Here is an 18,756-nt window from a genome sequence, read left to right as displayed (position 1 = left end):
CTGTAGATTCCATGACCTCTTGATTTGTTTGTGTCTGTGTTTGTAAAAGGTTCCGGGCAGGAGTGAAGGACCTTGAGGTGATGATGCAGAATTTGATCACCACAGCTTTCGAAACGGTCAATTCGGTGGAGGAAGGGGTCCAGCTGCTCGATGTCTTCCAGCACCTGACGACTCGAGAGGTCTTTTCTCTCCTTTGTCTTTGTTCCACACATGTAACATACTGTGCGACAGAGACCAGCCTTCATTTATTTAATTTCTAGTCGAAATTTTGAAAAGGAAAAATACTCAGAAGCCACAAGAACTAAACATATTATATTTTTTAGCATTTAGTATGTTTACCCATTGTCTTTATTGCAGCTTCCATTCTTTTTGGAAGACTTGCTTTCATTTTTTGAAGAAATCTGCAGGGATTTTTTTGCACATCTACAAAATTCAGTCATAGACATTGGTTGCATTTCTCACAATGCAAGTTATAGCATAACGCACAACACAAACACAACTGATAAAAAACAAGAAAAATAAGGGCTAATCAACAGAAATCAACCTAACCAACTGGCTTCACATTGTCTAATTTGACATCAGATGTAAAACTCATGAGTCTTAAGTGTCAGTATATTTATTGTGGACAGCTCTTTTTTACTTAAAGCTGCAAGTAGTACTCTAATAAATCAAAAGTTACGAGTTTCACAAACTCAAAAAGGAAAAAGTGTTGAACACATTCAGTCTGCTGTCTTTACTCGATCCAGTTAATGAATTTCAGTATTGAGGTTTGCACTGAAAAAAAAAGGTTGTTTTATTGATTCCAATGTGTACTTTGGTTACACAAGAATGAAAACGATTACATCAACACAATTACAGTTGTTCATTTTACTTACTTTTAGCAAGAATTGTGTTGGTGTGACATGTTTTATTCATGTGGGATAGCTGTACAATGTACATTGAGTTGGATGAATGGACAGAAACATCTGTGGATTTTTTCAGATCTGAAGCAAAAGTAGAGCTTGATTTTTCCCATATCTTTCAAAGATGAAAACTTTAAGTGCTGTTTATCTGATGCTGACCATTTTTCTGGTCTGTTTTTGCACAGTTGTTAGGAGTCCCATAGGAGTCCCAAAAACTCCTGTTTTTGCACTTATTTTCCTCAACTCTCTCTATTATGCAAGTGCATTTTCTTGTATCTAATCTCTTCAGAAATATATACTGGAAATTGAATAACTTGTGCTTGTTTTGACTGGAAATAAATAAAGGGTGGTCTCTGACTTTTGCATAGTACCACACACACCCATTCACACACTTGTCTTCTCTCTCGCACACACATTCAGCTGCATTCACTGTGCTGTAAACAAATTAGTCCTCTAATGAACAGAGCATTAATTTCCCACACCGTTTTCTTAGAATACAAAGGGTTCATGGTATTTCGATAAGGTGGAGTATTGACCAATGTCCTTTTCCTTTAGAGACCACACAGCAACTCCTGTTCTCTGTCTTACCTCAGCTTTCCCTCCGCTTAGCTCTTATTCTCTCAGACCCTTTCAGCTATAGAGCATTCAGAGCAGGTGTTACTGCCCCCCCCCCACACACACACCCTTTCAGTTAGAGCACTGGGCTCTTTGTTATCTTCAGCATATGTCATTAAGATCAATTTACCTCAGCCTAAGGTAATTATCATGGTTTAACTTGCTCTCCATTTTCTTGTTTTTTTTCTGTCCTTCTACCGTTATCTTTCTCCCCTCTGTGTATTTGTTTTTCTCCCTGTCTCTCTTTCTCTGTCTCTCTCTCTCTCTATCTCTTGTTCTTTCAGGCTATTAAGCGAACCATAGACAGAAAGACGGTGGATGTGTACACTCTGTTCAGTAAGGAGCTGTATCTGGTGAATAAGGAGCTGAGCCAAAAGGCGTTTCACATTCCTGCACACATGCCCCAGAACGCAGGCCGCGCTCACTGGGCCCGAGCCCTGCTCCGTCGCATTGAGAGACCGATGGAGGTGTGTGTGTGTGTGTGTGTGTTTGTTTGTCTTTTTTTTAACGCCTGCATATGTGCTAATGTACACTGACCAGGGCTGTACAATGGGACGAAATTAAATTACTACTGTGCTAATTAAGAAAAGATCACAGTCATGCACATGCAAAGGAATTGATATGTAGTTTGTGTATCAACATTCAAATGTTTTGTCATGTGCTAATTCTAATGGTAATTGACTGTTTGCAAAACTGTGACTGACATGCCTGTCAGCCTTCCTTCCTCCATCCAGCAAAAGAAACACTTCAACAGAACATGGTTAACTCCTGTCGCTGAAACCTCCTCCTTATTAGACATGAAAAATCACAGAGAGGCTAAACATTTATCCTGGTTTGATTGATGTAAACATAGTTTCCAAAAATCCATTTTTGTTTGTTTTAAATTGGCCAACATCATCATCATTTTTCAGTTCTCAAATTTGTGTCTATGCAGGAAAAATGGCAGTTTATTTTGTGAATAAAAAAGATACTCCTTTGTGCTTCTCGATTTTCCTCTGTACTACTGAATTTTCAGTCTTTCAGTACAAGTGTTACAGATGCTCCCAGCAAATCCAGATGTTTGTAAACAAAGTACAAAATGTACAAAATGCCCAAAAGTTGTTGAATTTGCTGTAATGCCATATGTAAAACCTGGAATGATTTAGGACAAAAAGTAATGCCCTTTGTATTCAGAACCTGAGGTACACTCTGCTGCGCCTACTGCCTTTGCTGTCTTTAGCCACATTTTGCATCCATTTTTCAAGTAACAACTGATTAACTTAAGACTCACAAACCGAATAACACCTTATTGAGCCTTACCTTTAGATAATAAACTATTTTCATTCCCTTTTTGAAATCTTTAATAGCAACCATTCACAAAATTCCATTTGTGTGGATTTATACTTGAGTCTTTTATGATGAAACATTACTTGTATGATAAAAACATCCTTTTGTAAAGGAGCTGAAATTCTGTATATTTTACAAAATGGACATTACAATTCAAAGCTTTTACATTTGTCTTTTTTAGTTTAAATGCCAAACTGTTCCTTTTAGAAGAGTTATTATATAATTCTTATTTCAGTGCTGCAATATTTTAATTTGTGTTACAACACTTGCAACTTTCCTGCCACCAGCACTGCATGCACAAAAAAGTTTACGTACATCCCTGCTGACCACCAGAACATTGGAGACACCCAGCTTTTTAAAGTGTTTTTTTTTTTGTTCTAACTTTTCTAACATATTAAAGCCAAACCAGATTATTTGGAGGAAAACAATAATATGTGAAAATATTTGTGACAACATTTGTGAAGGTATTACCTTGGGAATAATGCTGAACCTCACACATTGTATCCCCTTGTTGGGATGTCAGCACTCATCAGCTCTCAAACTTGTCAGCTTTTAAACCACCTGGGGCAAAAAATTCAAAATGTGTTTTTTTAACAATAGTTTGGAAAAGAAAACACAAATAGTTATTTAGACAGAAGCTACTCTTCATACTAAGGAAGACATTTTAATGAACATGAAAGTGAGTTTTACAAAATATACCCAGTATAATATTAGTAAGAAGGCTAGGTGTTTCTAAACTTTTGACAGGCAGTGTATGTGTGTGTGCATATGTGTAGGTGTCTGAAGCTGTATTTTGAACTTCTGCGGTCACAGGGTTGATCAAGTAGCTCACTGTGAGTGATTTAGAAAGGAGGAATGGAGCCAGATCAATCAGTCATAGACTCAAAGGACATATGAAGAAGTGCTTTATGGCCATTTATTTCAGTCTTAAATGTCAGTCCTTTGAAGCAGTGCATCAGAGAGCCAGAGCGAGGATGTACCCTTATACTGTATAAGCCCCCGGTACAGGCAATAAGGAGACTACAGGAGCTTATTAGCAGGGCCGTACCCAACATGTACGCAGACTCCATCAGCCGAGCTCTGTAGGGCTTTAGGTACAAATGAATTCGATTACTGCCTATCCCCTCCACTGGTCTGAGACTGGCCAGTGTCACCGTGCAGCTTAACTGTGCTGAAAGGTCCTGTGAGGTGTGAGCTACTGGGCTCAGCAGGGTCCAGGGCCAGGCTGTTGGGGGAGAGGCAGAGGGCAGTGGGAGCGGCCCTGAAGCTGGAGCTCAGCCAGACACCTTTCAGCCTCACAGGCCCTAACGCTATTAAAACCAGCTGCTCCACTACACCTCCCCATCCACCACATGGAGCCCTCCTACTTCTCTCTCTCTCTCTCTCTCTCTCTCTCTCTCTCTCTCTCTCTCTCTGTCTCTCTCTCTATTTCTCTTGCTTTCTCAATCTTCTTTCACCCTCTCTTTTTCCCTTCCCTCCTTTTCTCTCGGACTTTCACTTTATATTTTCCTTTCTCTCTCTTTCCTCTCTTTTTTATCCCACTCTCTTTCCCTCTCTTTCTGTCTCTTTTTCTCTTTTGTTCTCTCTCCCTCTCGCTCTCTTTCCCTGTTTTTTTTCTCTCTCTCTCTTTCTCTCTCTCCCCCCCTTCCCCTCCCTGTTTCACTCAGCCTCTTGCTGTGTCTTTCTCTCTGTTCCCCCCCTTCTCTCTTTACCTCTCTGCCTTTCTGCTGTGTTTAAATTCAGTTTTCCGCCTTCATTAAGAACACAATTTAGACCAGGAGAGAGCCTTAATTGTGCACAGATTTGATTTGCTTGCATTTCCTGCATATTACTGACACCAAAAAAAAGCTTTTTTAGAAACAAACAGAAGGCAGGATCCAAATCTTAATGTCGGCCGTATGAGGAGCTGAGCCTGGGGAATTTCTGAGCCTCATGCAGTTTACAAGCTTATCTTATATGTTTGGGTGAGGTGAAGTGAAGTGTGTTTTTGTTGGGTGCGTTTACATGTGTGGATTAGAGTGTGTAATGCGTTTGATTTAGTTGTGTGATGGTGTGTTTTAGATTTTGTGTTTAGGGCCTTGGATGTCTTTGTCTCATTGAGTTTCCTGTGCAAATGTTAGTTGTTTGTAAACCTGTGCATTTTGATTCAATGCATGATTCGCTCCACTCTCTTCAATCTGCATATGTATTTGTGTATATAGCATTTTTTAATGATTCTCTTTGAGTGTATGTGTGTTTGCTGATGAGAGCATACAGTGGAAAAGTCCACTATTTCATTTCTTTAATTTACAGTCAGAATGGCCATTAAGTACAAGTTGTTCATTTTTCAGAGTCAGGAAAAAAAACAGAAACATATTTAACAGAAAATTACACAGACATCTTAGTAACTACAAATAATATCACATTTTGCAGTATCTGTTGTTTACACGCTTTGCTTTTATAAAAGACTCCGTAATTTTGGGGAAACTTGCTTTCAGGTTTCCAAAGAAATCTGCGGGGATATTTTTCCACACCTCCAAAGTTCAGCCTTAGGTTTTGGTTGCATTTTCTGCTTCTCACGATCACCATATTACAGAGAACCCCAATTACACTACACTACGCTACACATCTTTTCAGACTCATAGTGTTGAGTTCATAGTGTAGTCTTCTCACAGTGGAAGAACACTTATATTTTTTTCAGATCTGAAGAGTGGAGCTTGATTTTCTCCTCTTTAGTACTGTTATCTGATGGTGACAGTTCTGGTCTACCAGGCGTTGCATGGTTATTAGGAGTCCCCTTCTCTGTAGTTTTTAATACTAATAAAACTCTTGTTTTTATTAATGTGACCTTCCCCTTCCTTTTGCAAGTAGATTATCTTATGTCTAAACTTTTCAGAAATATCTCCTGTAACCATTTTAGATGCACATTAGAAAGAAATTTATGGCAGTCATGGCATATATGGGTCACTGTGAGTATTCGTGTGAAGGGGAACATGATGTCAGTGTCACCTTTGGGGATCTTTTATTAGGAGGACACAGCTGTAACCTGTTTGTTTGTTTTAAGGTTGAAAAAATGGAAGAGTTAGCATGTTTCTGTAGCCCTCCTAGTGGCCATTCCACCAGCAGAATGGACATTGACTTGAATGATTTTAATGAATATAGTCAAATAAAATGTTTTTTTCTCTGTAACACTGTAACATTAACTAGGAGACTGTTGGCTGTCTGTGTGTGAAATGTTGTGACTCCTTGTTGAGCTGTTAGCAAGCAACAAGGGCCAAAAGGAGAGGGGTGAGAACACAATTACTGTGAATCCTTCTGTGAAAACAATTCTCATCTTTCTCATTTTGGTGTTCTAATGTGGTGTTTGGTGGTGCCAAGACAAAACTGACAGGCTAAGCTTTCTTCATATCAAAAAAACACTTACAACTACACAATTAATTATTAATTTGTTTGTTCACCAATGAAAATGAAAATCTCAAAATTTCTGGTTTTGTATGTCATACACATTAAAATCAAAATATATTTCATCAATGTTATTGAAGAAAAAATGCATAGTGCAAAAACAGATGGATTTCTAAAACAGATGACAATCACGTTTCATTTCTTCTGTGGAAAGGGTTTAAAGTGTCAATAGGTTGCAAAAGAGTAAAAAAGTGGACAAATTAAACACTGATAGATTTGGTACTGTACCATACTGTATGTGGTTTTATGGCTTTCATGTATTTTTCTGTTTAAATATAAGTTTCCTAAATGTATGCGTTCTGACACTGAAAAATAAATAATGGTGGTTTCTGCTGTTGCAAATTGTTCTATATCTTTTTAATACTGGACATGCAGCATGTGTGTGGTTGTGTTTGTATGATTGATTGTGTATGTATCTACACTCCGAAGGTCCTGCAGCGTGCCTACTTCATGCCTCAGACTGGCAGTGGCGAGGAAGTGTGTGTAGCTCATAGGCAGTTGGTGCAGACACTGGATGAGCTGGTCAGGAAGATATTCAGTGAGTGGAGCCAGAGCCTGGAACGCCAGAGCCTAAAAAAACTTGACCAGTCTCTTATGATCCGCTGCAAAGAAAAACCAGGCATGCTGGACATCAACTTTGACAAGTATGTGCCTCCACAAGTACACATATGCTCAGACTGAGGCAGCCGCTATTATGTCTGTATAGCTGGAAGCAGTTAGAGCTTGCATATAAAAAGCCAAATTCTGCTTGGGTTCAGCTGTTCTGGACAATGACATTTTTTCTTAGGTTTGGGGTTTAATTAGGCAGTTATGGCTTTAGACATCATCAACTGTGGTTCACATTACGTTCACTTACTCTTGAACAAACACTCACTCACTAACTAAACACAAACACACATCTCTCGGGCCCTGGTTCATTTGTTTGAGGCTGACAGGTTTGTGTTGGTTGTATAGGAACCTGCTGAAGATGTTTAATGAGATTCATTACTGGGAGCGGCTGCAGTTTGAGATCCCGCACTATGTATCCGAGGTTTATCAGCGCAGAGAGGACCTACGCACCATGAGGGAGAGCGTTCTACTGGTGGTTAGAGACTACAACAGGTATGCACAGCTCTCTACACCTAAGTACATACAGAAACATACAATAACACATACCTGTGTAGATCTCTTCCTTACAGCAACACTGTAATGATTGCATATACACAGTACCAACATAAAATCAAACTACATGGTTGACATGGTAAGAAAATAATGTACTTTATAACCAGTTACCTGCCCTTCACCTTTACAAGTACCTCACCAAAAGTCATAAGACCCACTCTCTCTCTTAAAGCAACAGTACTGAGTATGTCAAACTGACATGAAAGCACCCATGTCCTACATTTTTCTTGCTTTTTTATTTTTTCCCCTTGAAGTCCAGTAAAAAACGTTTGTCTGGTTTTATGTACCAAAAGCAAACATAAGTCATTTTTGCCTGACCATGTTCCAACCTCTGTTTATCCCTTAAATGGGCTGTATCACTGTTAAACAGGCTGTTTGTTGTATGTAATTCACCTCTGTTCTAATTGGATGGCCCGTGTTGTGCCTCATTCAAAAAGCAGTCTGGACTGAAACGCTCTTTATAATTTCATTGTGAATAAGGGGGAAAAGTTCTCTTAGCTGAATAGGTGGATATGTGTAAATGCATTGGTTTTCATGACATCACAAAAGCAGTGAATTCAAAACAGGCTGTTTTTTCAGCTCGTTTTCCATGTATGGGCTGTATGGACTGGGGAGTGAACAGTATGTTTTTTAACTTTAACAATGTTTATATACTACTTCAAACTCTTTAATGTAAAGAATGCAAAGCCATTTTTTCTATGAAATGAGTCCTTTAATTATAACACATACACATTTTTTAAATGGACATATTCAAAGAAAATATATTTACCTTTGTATAAATTACACAGTTGTGTGTTAAAGTTTGGGTGCCCGTGGTCTAATAACATGTTTTGTTGATTTCCTTAGTGAAAATAAGTTAACTCCTTAAAATCCCAGTCTTATTACGTACTAAGGCATATTATTCAGTAACTACAGGGACTTCAATGCAAATTGTCTGAGCTGTTCTTAAGTTATAGAAGTATATAATAAAACTTTGGGCCCACATCCTCTGCAGAGAACATACTTATGCCCATTTTATTGCACCATTACTGTTTATTTGCTGAATTTAACATGTTGTGAAAAACATAAAATGTAGCCTGTGCAAAGTAATGGCACCTCTTATATTTTATAAATAAATATATTCAATATGTTAAACTTAGCAGATAAATAGAAACCGTGTGCTAGAATTTGCAGAAAGCACCATATATAAGTTCATTCCGTGTAGAAAGCATTTTAACTTATATTCACTTAGAAAGTCAGCAAAACGTTTTGACCAGGAGTCTACAAACTTTTGCATTTGACTGTAATAGGAGTATAATATCATTATTATGATAAATGTAATCACGAGTTGCATTTCTAAGCAGACTATGAGTACTGTGAATACTTCCAGAACACTGAAGAGGTCTTTTTTTACAAACTCCTTGATATTTCCTGCTTTTTCTTCCTAAATATTTTTTTTCCTGAATGTTACATTTAAAACAAATCCATTTATTGAAATGTGGCACTGCTGTTTTGCTGTTTTTGTGCATTTTGCGCATTCCAACTTTGGAATTACAAAAATTTGTTGTTATGATACCTATTCATGGTTCAGACAGATCCTTTAAAGTTGTAAAGTAGATTTAAATGTCTCCTTTTTAAATAATATATAATATATATTTACTATTGGAGGGATTAAATTCTAAAATTATGCCTAAAGACTGGGTTGAAATGAGTAACCATGTATATTAAACTACTTCAGAATAGTCAGTCAAACAAAAATATTTAGCCCACAGTGGTTCTGTGATCAGAAACTGACCACTGACGAAGGGCTCAAGGACAAAAGAACTGATAACACCATCAACACACTTAAGAAAATAAAGAGAGAGCCAGACAGAGAGAGAGACAGAAAAGGGCTATGACCTATGTCATGCATATACTGTACCTTGAACCATATTTCAATGTTTGAGTTTCAACTAATCTATTTAAAAAAAAAAAACATAAAGCATAAAGAACTTAATATATTTGTGTTTGTGTGTGATTTCTTTTGTTGTGGTCTTAAAAAAGTAGTAAATACTATTGAATTTGATTTTAAAAGCAGCAACCCTGGTATTTTGTATTGTGAAAATGTCTTCCATGATCATGATGTCATATAATACTTGTAATAGAAAAGTAACATAACAGAAGAGAAAAGTACCACATCAGTAGTTGGCAAGTTATATAGGAAATCTCACATCATGAGAAATCTGTAAAATATTTGGCTCACACACACACACACACACACACACCTCTTTTAATGTGCATGTAATCTACCTTGAATGTTTCAAGGTGCCCATAGGACAATGCAAAGTACTTCACTATGGCACATAACCAGGCATATGCCCAAATACCAGGTATATAGCATAGAAAAAAGGATGACCCTGTAGTCCTGTTCTCTCAGAGGACAAGACTAATAGTTCATTATGCAGCTGAGACCTGAATCAGAGAGACAGCTTCCATCTCTGCACTCTCAACCTGAGATTTTAAAATTAAAAATGAGGACTCCAGTTAAAATGAACTACATCTGTCACTCTGCCTTACACACAGTAAGGTGTACAGGGAGTACCTCTATACCCTGCTGAATTATAGTAAACACTCTACATATCACCAGTTTTAACAGGTTGTTCGTTTGTAATTTGTATTCATCACACCACATAGGTATTCTGGGTTTTCACTACATGCACACTCGAGTTCTGCAAGTTTCATAAGCTTTACACAAACACTCAATCTCACATGAAATGAAATGGTCTTGCATGCTCACCAACTCGTCCTTGGATAAAACAATTCACACTCATGTTTCAGACCCACTCAGTAGTGTATAATAACATTGTACCTTGCTCACATAAGCTTTTTAACACACACACATGCACAGTCCCATACGCACACACTCACATACGCACACACACACACCAGCACTTCAGACTCAAGTACCCATTGTAGTGCTTAGAGAGACCCAGTGAATCATCAGCACCAGTATTGTCACCACATTTAATGCATTGTAGAGATGCCAGCTGGAAGTAAACACTTAAACCCAACAAAAGCCAAACAAGCATTTCCCCTTGGACTGCATTCTCTCAAAAAATACATTCAGTAGAACCTATTAACCAAAAATCAAATTACTGTTGTTGCCATGCTTGTGAAATGGTATTGCATACTTTTGGAAATGCAGTAAACGTGAGCTTGCTGCTAAGCCACAACATGAAGATAGTCAATACAGTTATTCATTTTGATTAACATGCAGAACAATTACGTATTGTCTCAGGATCATCGCTGCCCTTTCTTCCGACGCATTGGGCCTGTTTCGGGAGCGGATACGATTTCTAGATAAGAAGATCCAGCCAGGCCTCTCCAAATTGCAGTGGTCATCTAAAGGAGCATCCAACCTCTTCATCAGCGAGTGCAGACTACATGCAAGCAAGGTCAGTAGCCACTAATTACCTCCTTCACACCCCAACAAGTAGTAGTGTGATCATTTGTGCTCCAAAGTAAGACAGATGGATTCTGCAAAATTCCTGGACAGTTGATTAGTGGCTTGATTATATGCACAAAATTCAGTGGATAGGTAGTCATGCTCACGCTAAGGCAAATAGAACTTCTCCTACAGACCTTAATCTTCTCTATTATCCTGTTGCAGTGCTGCCTAGTGCCTAAACATGTTGTTTGCAGTGCAACTTTCCAAAACAGTTGTCCTTTCTTTGTGGGTGATCTAAACCAATCAAACCTAATCGTTTCAAACATCATTAGAAGTAACTAGAAAATGCTTGGAGTCCAGGACATTTTGTGACCAGGAATTTAATTAATCCAGGACAATCCAAGAAAATCCTGGACGGGTGGCAACCCCATCTGGAACTCCACTTGAATCAACAACATTCCACAAACAAGGGGAATTATTAATTGTTAGCAATTGTTGCAAGATTGGACAAGCTTTACTGCATGCTGGCAAAAATACTATACAACCTGATAAACATCGTAGCACACGACTTGTAAAAAAATGTGGAAACTTAAAAAGCATTCATTTCAACTTATGTCTATTTTGTATGTGTGTATGAAAGGTCACACTGTTAGGATGGATCAAGTGTAGTTTTTTGACATGTAGTCGAGGTAACATTAGCATGGTTGCAAATTCGTTGTTGTTTCCAGCTTGCCTGATTTTGATTAGTTACACCAACATAGTCCAGCTTGCTACAATAGCTTTTTAAACCAGAAACAGAATGTTGACAATGTTGATCTTATTCCCTGTTCATATTGCTCTTGTGTTATTGTTTTGCCATCCAATGTCGACCAGAGGAGGATGGGTTCCCCTTTTGAGTCTTGTGTCCTCTCACGGTTTCTTCCTCTTGCTCTTAGGGAGTTTTTCCTTGCCACTGTTGGCATCGACTTGCTCATGGGGGCTCGGACCCGGATTTTTCTGTAAAGCTGCTTTGTGACAACACCCATTTTAAAAAGCGCTATAAAAATAAACTTTGACTTGACAAACAGAATGTTGACAAAAAATCCTTTCAACTTAACCAATATAGGTTAAAATTTAGATTTGCGAAATCTAAACTCGCAAATTTAAACTTCAGCTTATATTGGTTAAGCTGAATGGAATTTTTGTCAACATTCTATAGAACATTTGAAGGCGAAGCATGGACAGGTCAGTTGAGTCTAGGTGTGTTTCACTATGTCTGTGGTAGGCCAATATTAAGAGGTGCATGCTTTGGTTATTGGGTGGTCACTTGGCCACAGGCGTTGTGGGCCTGGGTGGAAATGTGGTTTGAGCAGCATGCTGTGCAGCAGAAAACAGCAAAGTGCAGTGGAATTAGTGGTCACATTGCTACCTGGTGACATTTTTATTATATGAAACCAGCAAGGCCCAATTTAAGCCTTCAGTTTAATAAGTTGTAAAGCAGAGTCTTAAAAATGAGTCAACGAGCGCCCTGAATAGTATTTGAAGAGCACATGGGATGATGTTTAGAGTAGAAGTGCATTTAGAGCACAAGTGGAACAGCTATCAAATCCTTTAATGTGCACCTCTTTAGAAAAATAGGAGCTCTGCAGAAGTCTCAAACACTGCATTCAGAAAGGGATGTGGTTTTGGATACCAACATGTATCAGTACACAATGAAATGATGTCTACAGTCTCAAGACATTCATACAAAAGACCGGGAGCTGAGCATTTACCTTTCCTGAAGTTTGAAAATGTCAGATACTTCTGACAAATCGCTGTGTAGGAGGCAGGCACAGAAACAGACTGATGGATGTCAACTAGTTTACACAAGTGAGAATGTGCATTTAGTGGAAAGGGAAGAAGTTCAGTTAGATAAGGTAACAAAGGTGTTTTCCGTCTTGTGGCTTTTTTTCAGAATGTAAGTTGTTTTTTGAGTGTCTAATTTCAGATTGTGTTTTTCTTAAATATATATGCTCATGTAGAAATGTAGAGTTAAGGCCCAGGCGCACTTACATTTGCCAAGCGAATTTTCGATAGCAAAATGACATGCATTTTCCCAGAAACATTTCACAATTTCTTCCTCAGTGTATATAAATAAACAAACGAAAAAGAGACTGCATGATGCACAGTCAGTCAGGAGACCGTTTACTGTTTTAGACAACTTAGCCAGCTTGCTAACTGCATTGTTAGCTCCATGGCTATCCACAGCTGCACACCTCACTGCCACCAACCACATCAGTTATCATCAGTCTTTTGCTACAGATCAGTGTGTGGCACTATGTTGTGGTGAGTGTATAGTTATCTGAGATAATTATGTTCACTTTTGTGTCGTAACTGTTTATATGTAGTTTGCTAACTCCACCAACGTGGAGGATTTTTTTCCTCACTGATCTTCCACTCTTTTTGTCCAGCTTCTCTACTATATAATTGTTGTTGATTCGTTTGAAGTATAAACTGTGGTCAGAAGTTTATAAATTTCTCTTTTGATTCTCTTCTCTTTTGTGTAATACTATTGGAAATAGCAACAAAATGCCAATAGGAGCAGGAATATTACAGGAAAAGTTTAGATAGTAGAGGCTGGGAACCTTCGACTAAGGAATTTGTTGGGGCCATTAATTTAGATTGACCCCATCATAAAGCATTTGCAGTAAGTTGATAAAATCAGAGAATTTCTACCTAGGAGATCCACCACTCAGTAATGTCTTCTGGGTGGATCAGACACTAGAGGGCACTCCTGAGCAAGTCTTAAGTGAATGGGTTCCTGTGGAGCTTTTGTAAAAATTGTAGTTTGTAAATGCTTAATCATTTTTTACAGTAAAATGCACTAATTTTCTCAACACATAACAGCATAAAATATTTCAACACTGCTATCATATGTTTAATTTTTCAATTTTAGCTATTTAGCTCCATTCACACCCCATTCATTGAGGACTTGCTCATAGGCACGCTCTAGCTTTTTTCCAGGGATTTTGTTGCTTGTCGCTGTCTTACTTGTGACTAAATTGCAGCCATGAATCTCCTACCTCTAGAGGAAATGACTGGTCACCTGTCGCTCTGTTGCCTGCTGATGTAAACGCATGGTTAGAAAGATTGTTTTTGAAAAATGTGGTGCGAGTGCACGTTAAGCTTGTGGCATTGTTTTCAAGTAATGATTCTGATGCGCCGTCATCCATCTTTACATCCCATCAATGCTTCTGTAATATTCCTGCACTTCATGCCACAATACATATGCGGTATCATTGCCACTGCCACCAAAAAAAAGTAGAAACATATTAACAGGAGATGAATGCCTGCTATGACTGGCTGTCTATCACCCAGCTTCTATATTAAGGAGAAATATATTATAAACTGGCAATGGCCTGCAGTGATGTGGTAAACACACGCGCACACACACAGAAAGAAGCAGAGCGGGAGAGCCCCATCCTCTATAATAAATGCCACACAGGCATCGCTCAGCATAAACAACCTCAGCATCCACAATGAGAGCCAGCCAGCCTTGGTGCAGTGCCACCACTACAGCCTGGCTGCTCTCTCTCTTTCTCTGTCTCTCTGTTTCTCTCATAGAGCAAAAGCTGGGGGAGGGAGGGATCAGGTTCACGTCAAAGTCAATGTCAGACATTGGTGCAGCCCAAAGTCAAGAGCTGGCAGCAGCTTTAGTGGCAGAGAAGTGTGGATAGCAGGACAGGAGTACTGATTTCAACATATTTGAGCTGACACGATGGAGAAGAGACTTGAAAACCAACATGGTCACACACAGACGTGCTCTCACTTTCACACAGAGGCACACAGACTTTTGCCTTCATTCATACAAACGTACACGCACGCTTGTTTTTATACTATTTCAGGACATGGAGCCATATGGTAGTGTGCAAAAGTCATAGACCACCCTTCATTAATTTAATTTCCAGTCAAAATGGCCATTAATTACAAATTATTTACTTATCAGCATCAGTAAAAAATGCAGAACGCATCTATTTAACCTGCCTTTATAGCAGATTTCATTTGTTTTGGGAAACTTGCTTTCAGTTTTTCAAAGAAATCTGCGGAGATATTGTTCCACATCTCCAAAGTTCAGTCTTAGAAGTTGGTTGCATTTTCTGCTTTTCAGGCTCCGAGTAATCCTGAACACGTTGAGTGACATTGACCAGTCTTGCACGGTTGTTAGGAGTCCCATTTTCTCTGTATCTTTTAGTAATTTTTTGATCTCCAGTTTTGGAAAAATCACTTATTTTCTTTTAATTCCCCCCTTTCTTATACAAATGGATTATCATAAATCTAAATCTCAGAAATATCTCTGACTTTTGCACAGTACTGTACATGTGCCTACCTTCAGGTGATAAGAATTTTCTAAGCTTAGCTCTAAACCTAACCCTAAACCTAACCTCAGTAACCTAAAATAATTAGTTTACTCTTTCCGTTTTAAACAAGGATAAATGTAGCACTTTGCTAAGTCAGGATCATTTTGTTGGCCCTGATATTGTAGGAGATTCCATGTTCTCTGGTTTTCCTATAAAGTCAGTATTTGTCCTGAAAATATAGGAAAACAAACACACGTACACATATACATACACAAATACACATGCACAGCACAACGTTCTGCTGTCTCTCCCTTTGAGGCTTATTCTGTGCGCCGTTCTTTATCCTATGAAAGCCATGAAATCCAGATATGGAAGCTTGGATGTGGAGCTGCGAGTGAGAGGGAGATTACTCTCTATATGAAATGGACTCAGCTTTGGCAAAAAAAAAAAAAAAACTCTAAAAACCTCTGAACATCGCTTCAGTAACGCCAGTGCTCCACACGTTGAATGGGTAGGTGCAGCTTGAGGAAAGCCCGATGCTTTAGGGATAAGGCCTGTCTCCTTTGATTCCAGACACAGCACGTGTGTGAGTGGAGGAGCTGGAAATGATATGCTTCCTGTGTAATGTGCTCCGTTAAATAAAGGAGACACGGTCTGCAGATAAATCCTCTAGGAAAGCTCCTGTAGTGAATTTCAATTTCAGTGTGGATTCTGTTTTTCTTCTCCACTCTCACCTCTTTTAATTTGCAACTTGTGTCTTCTGTTGTCCTCTTCTCTTCTACAATCCTTTATGTCTCTTCTCTTCTCTTCTCTTCTCTTCTCTTCTCTCTATCCATCTATCCACGAACTCTGCAGGTGCAGTTAATGGTAGATGAGTATAAGGCTGCTAATCTGGCTATCTCTAAGCACTGTGGGGAGATCAGTGAGCTTCTACTCGCTCGTGTGGATGGCAGGACGGTCTACAAAGATCTGGAGTTCGAGGAGGCTCAACAGGTCCATCAGCAGAGCCAGCTACTCCGAATCAAAGCTGCACACCAAGATATCATCAACATCATGAGCAGAGTCTATGAGATCTTCCGCAACGATGGGCCAGAGGTGTGTGTGCATGTGTGTTTCAGCAGCTTTGATCATGTAAGCAACTTTGTTTGTGTGCGTCATGCTTATAAGCAGGTGAGTGTATGTGCAATTATGTGTTTGTTTGCAGGTGGGTTAAGTGCATACTAAGAGCAGGTGCTTGACCTATCTAGCATGTGTAGTTGAGGATAGTAGTATTGTGCAAGTTTTTTGCATTAAGAGCAGGTGTGTGACACTGTTTGTGTGTGTGTGTGTGTGTGTGTGTGTGTGTGTGTGTGTGTGTGTGTGTTCAGGTGCAGCAGCACTGGGTGACGTACACTGAGAAGATGGATCGTATGGTCGAGGAGGCTTTGCGTTTGAACATTAAATGGTCCCTACTGGAGCTCTCTAAAGCAATCAACGGAGACAGCAAGACTTCCCCTAATCCTCTATTCAGAGTGCAGGTGGTTTTGAAACAAGATGGGCCAGGGTCTACTGCTCAGGTGCAACACCACCTCCCAACCGCACATCATGCTGTATGCGCATATCTTGTATAAATTCACTTGCACATGCGCTTGCATATACACTACTGCTTATAATTTTAGAATCTTTTCAGATTTGTAATTTCCTTTTTAACTGTGACAGCAGTGTAGCATTTAGAATTAAAAACTATACATTTAAACATTATAAATTGTACTTTGGGTTTGGATTTTTACATTGTGATCAGTATTTTGAGATTTTAGGAAATTTCCAAGTATTTTGGGAAGTTATTAAATGTCATCTGCTTTATTTTTTTTCTAGCTTGATAACCAATTTTGAAATCCAATGCATACTGGATATCATTTTTATATATTATTATATTCATTCTTGATGCTATTTCTTAACTCCATCAATCATTCAGGAAATATCCAACATTTAATTCAATTTACAGCTTTTTTTGCTTTCTGTTGCAGAGAATCAGCATATTAAGATCATTTTATACATGTATCCATGAACAAGTTTATTTTATTTTATTGTAGACATTAATTCCAAACTTTGGAATGGTGATTTAAAACAGTAGGGTACAATATGCAGTATTATCTGGAGGCAGGCCCTCCTACCAGAAAGAGGAGCAGTTACTCTGGTTGGCGTGCACCATGGGGACGTTAACTCTCGTTATTTTGAATTTAAAAATTATGAAATGAGAACTTGAAAAAATTTTTCTAACACATCAGAGTGTATCAGAGGTTACAGACAGAGCTAAACACTCCCTCATTTTTTACATGCCACATTTCTCAGCCACACTTACGCAGATAACAGTGTTTTTAAAAGATGACCAGCATCACGTTTATTTTACCACAACCCCCGTATTTAAAGGTCTGAGATACATACAAAGCCTCCATGCCCCTGGGGTCAAAAACCTGCTTTACTTACAAAACCGCGAGTAGTGTCCTTGTCTCAAGCGTGCAGATCTGCTGGCCAGGTAGTTTACATACGGAGTTCGGACATTGCCATACATCAGCAAGAGGGCACACAGAACACACCAGTCCCAATAAATCACACTTTGAGACAAGGCTGCTGCTGTACTGTGCTGCAACGGCCCATATCAGCACTAACTGCATTGTACACACACGAGTGAAAATGTCAAACTGCGTATACCTCTCCCTCAGGCCTAGATGTGTGTATTTGGTCAGAAATAATGTGACAAATAATGCTTAGTCAGCTAAAGGGGGGGTGGAGGTGGGGAGGGAGAAGTAGGGAGACTGAGAAAGAGAGTTTTAGTCTGACTTCCTGGACTTTATTGATGTTATTTTAGGGTCAGTGGTTTGTTTTGGGCAGAGTTGACATGGGAGTGCCCGAGGCAAAATGCTCACAGAGCCTAAGGGAAATACATTACTGCAAGACTGGGCTGCTGGCTCACTTAAAGCAGTGCTTTAAACACTGCGGCCTGCTAAGTGTGTGTGTTGTGTCATCTCCAGGTGGAGTTTTCCCCCACTCTGCAGAAACTGGCGCAGATAGTGAACAGCATCAGCTCTCAGCTCATCAGCACTATCTCTGTGTTCAAGCGGCTGCCTGACCTGCTCACACGCAAACGCTCACAGAGGAAACCTGTCCACAACATCGTCGGTACACACACTCTGCTTTCATTCGAGTCCACCCTCCTCTCCCTCAGCACCTCCATCCTGCCTCCATTTCTCTTGCCATCTCTCACTTTCTTCATCCCTCTAAGGCTTCATGAATGTCAATGCTTCATTTGATTTTTTTCTACATTCTTAGCCTTTCCAACCCTTACTTTTCCTGTACTTTTCATTTTTCTAATTTTATATCCTTGTCTTTGTAAGTGAACCGCCTGTTCTTCTGTCTTTCCCTGTTTAAAACTCTTTTAATGTCCAGCAGATGAGGGCAGGTGCACACTGCCTTTTCTTACTCCTGTAACTTAAAGGGCTCATATCATGTTAATTTCCTGAATTTATCATATTAGGAAAACAAACAAAAAACATGTCCATACACAAAATGTGGCCTGTGCAAGCATTTTGTTACATTTTATGTTTTATGC

General features: G+C 39.1%; 1 protein-coding gene across 1 annotated transcript in view; it reads left to right on the top strand.

Annotated features, from left to right (window-relative positions):
* Positions 1 to 18,756, top strand: part of dnah2 (dynein, axonemal, heavy chain 2) — a 211,978-nt gene that overhangs the window by 40,923 nt on the left and 152,299 nt on the right. Inside the window, exons 12-19 of the mRNA XM_036596629.1 lie at positions 50 to 179; positions 1,802 to 1,984; positions 6,714 to 6,928; positions 7,239 to 7,385; positions 10,702 to 10,858; positions 16,023 to 16,262; positions 16,535 to 16,723; positions 18,179 to 18,326. Coding sequence (XP_036452522.1) covers positions 50 to 179; positions 1,802 to 1,984; positions 6,714 to 6,928; positions 7,239 to 7,385; positions 10,702 to 10,858; positions 16,023 to 16,262; positions 16,535 to 16,723; positions 18,179 to 18,326 — 1,409 coding nt within the window. The remainder of the gene's footprint in view (positions 1 to 49; positions 180 to 1,801; positions 1,985 to 6,713; positions 6,929 to 7,238; positions 7,386 to 10,701; positions 10,859 to 16,022; positions 16,263 to 16,534; positions 16,724 to 18,178; positions 18,327 to 18,756) is intronic.

Source organism: Colossoma macropomum, unplaced genomic scaffold (assembly GCF_904425465.1).
Source record: "Colossoma macropomum unplaced genomic scaffold, Colossoma_macropomum, whole genome shotgun sequence".
In the NCBI taxonomy this organism is placed as follows: Eukaryota; Metazoa; Chordata; class Actinopteri; order Characiformes; family Serrasalmidae; genus Colossoma; species Colossoma macropomum.
Note: the sequence above shows the minus strand (reverse complement) of the source record. Positions and strands in the feature narration are given on the sequence as shown.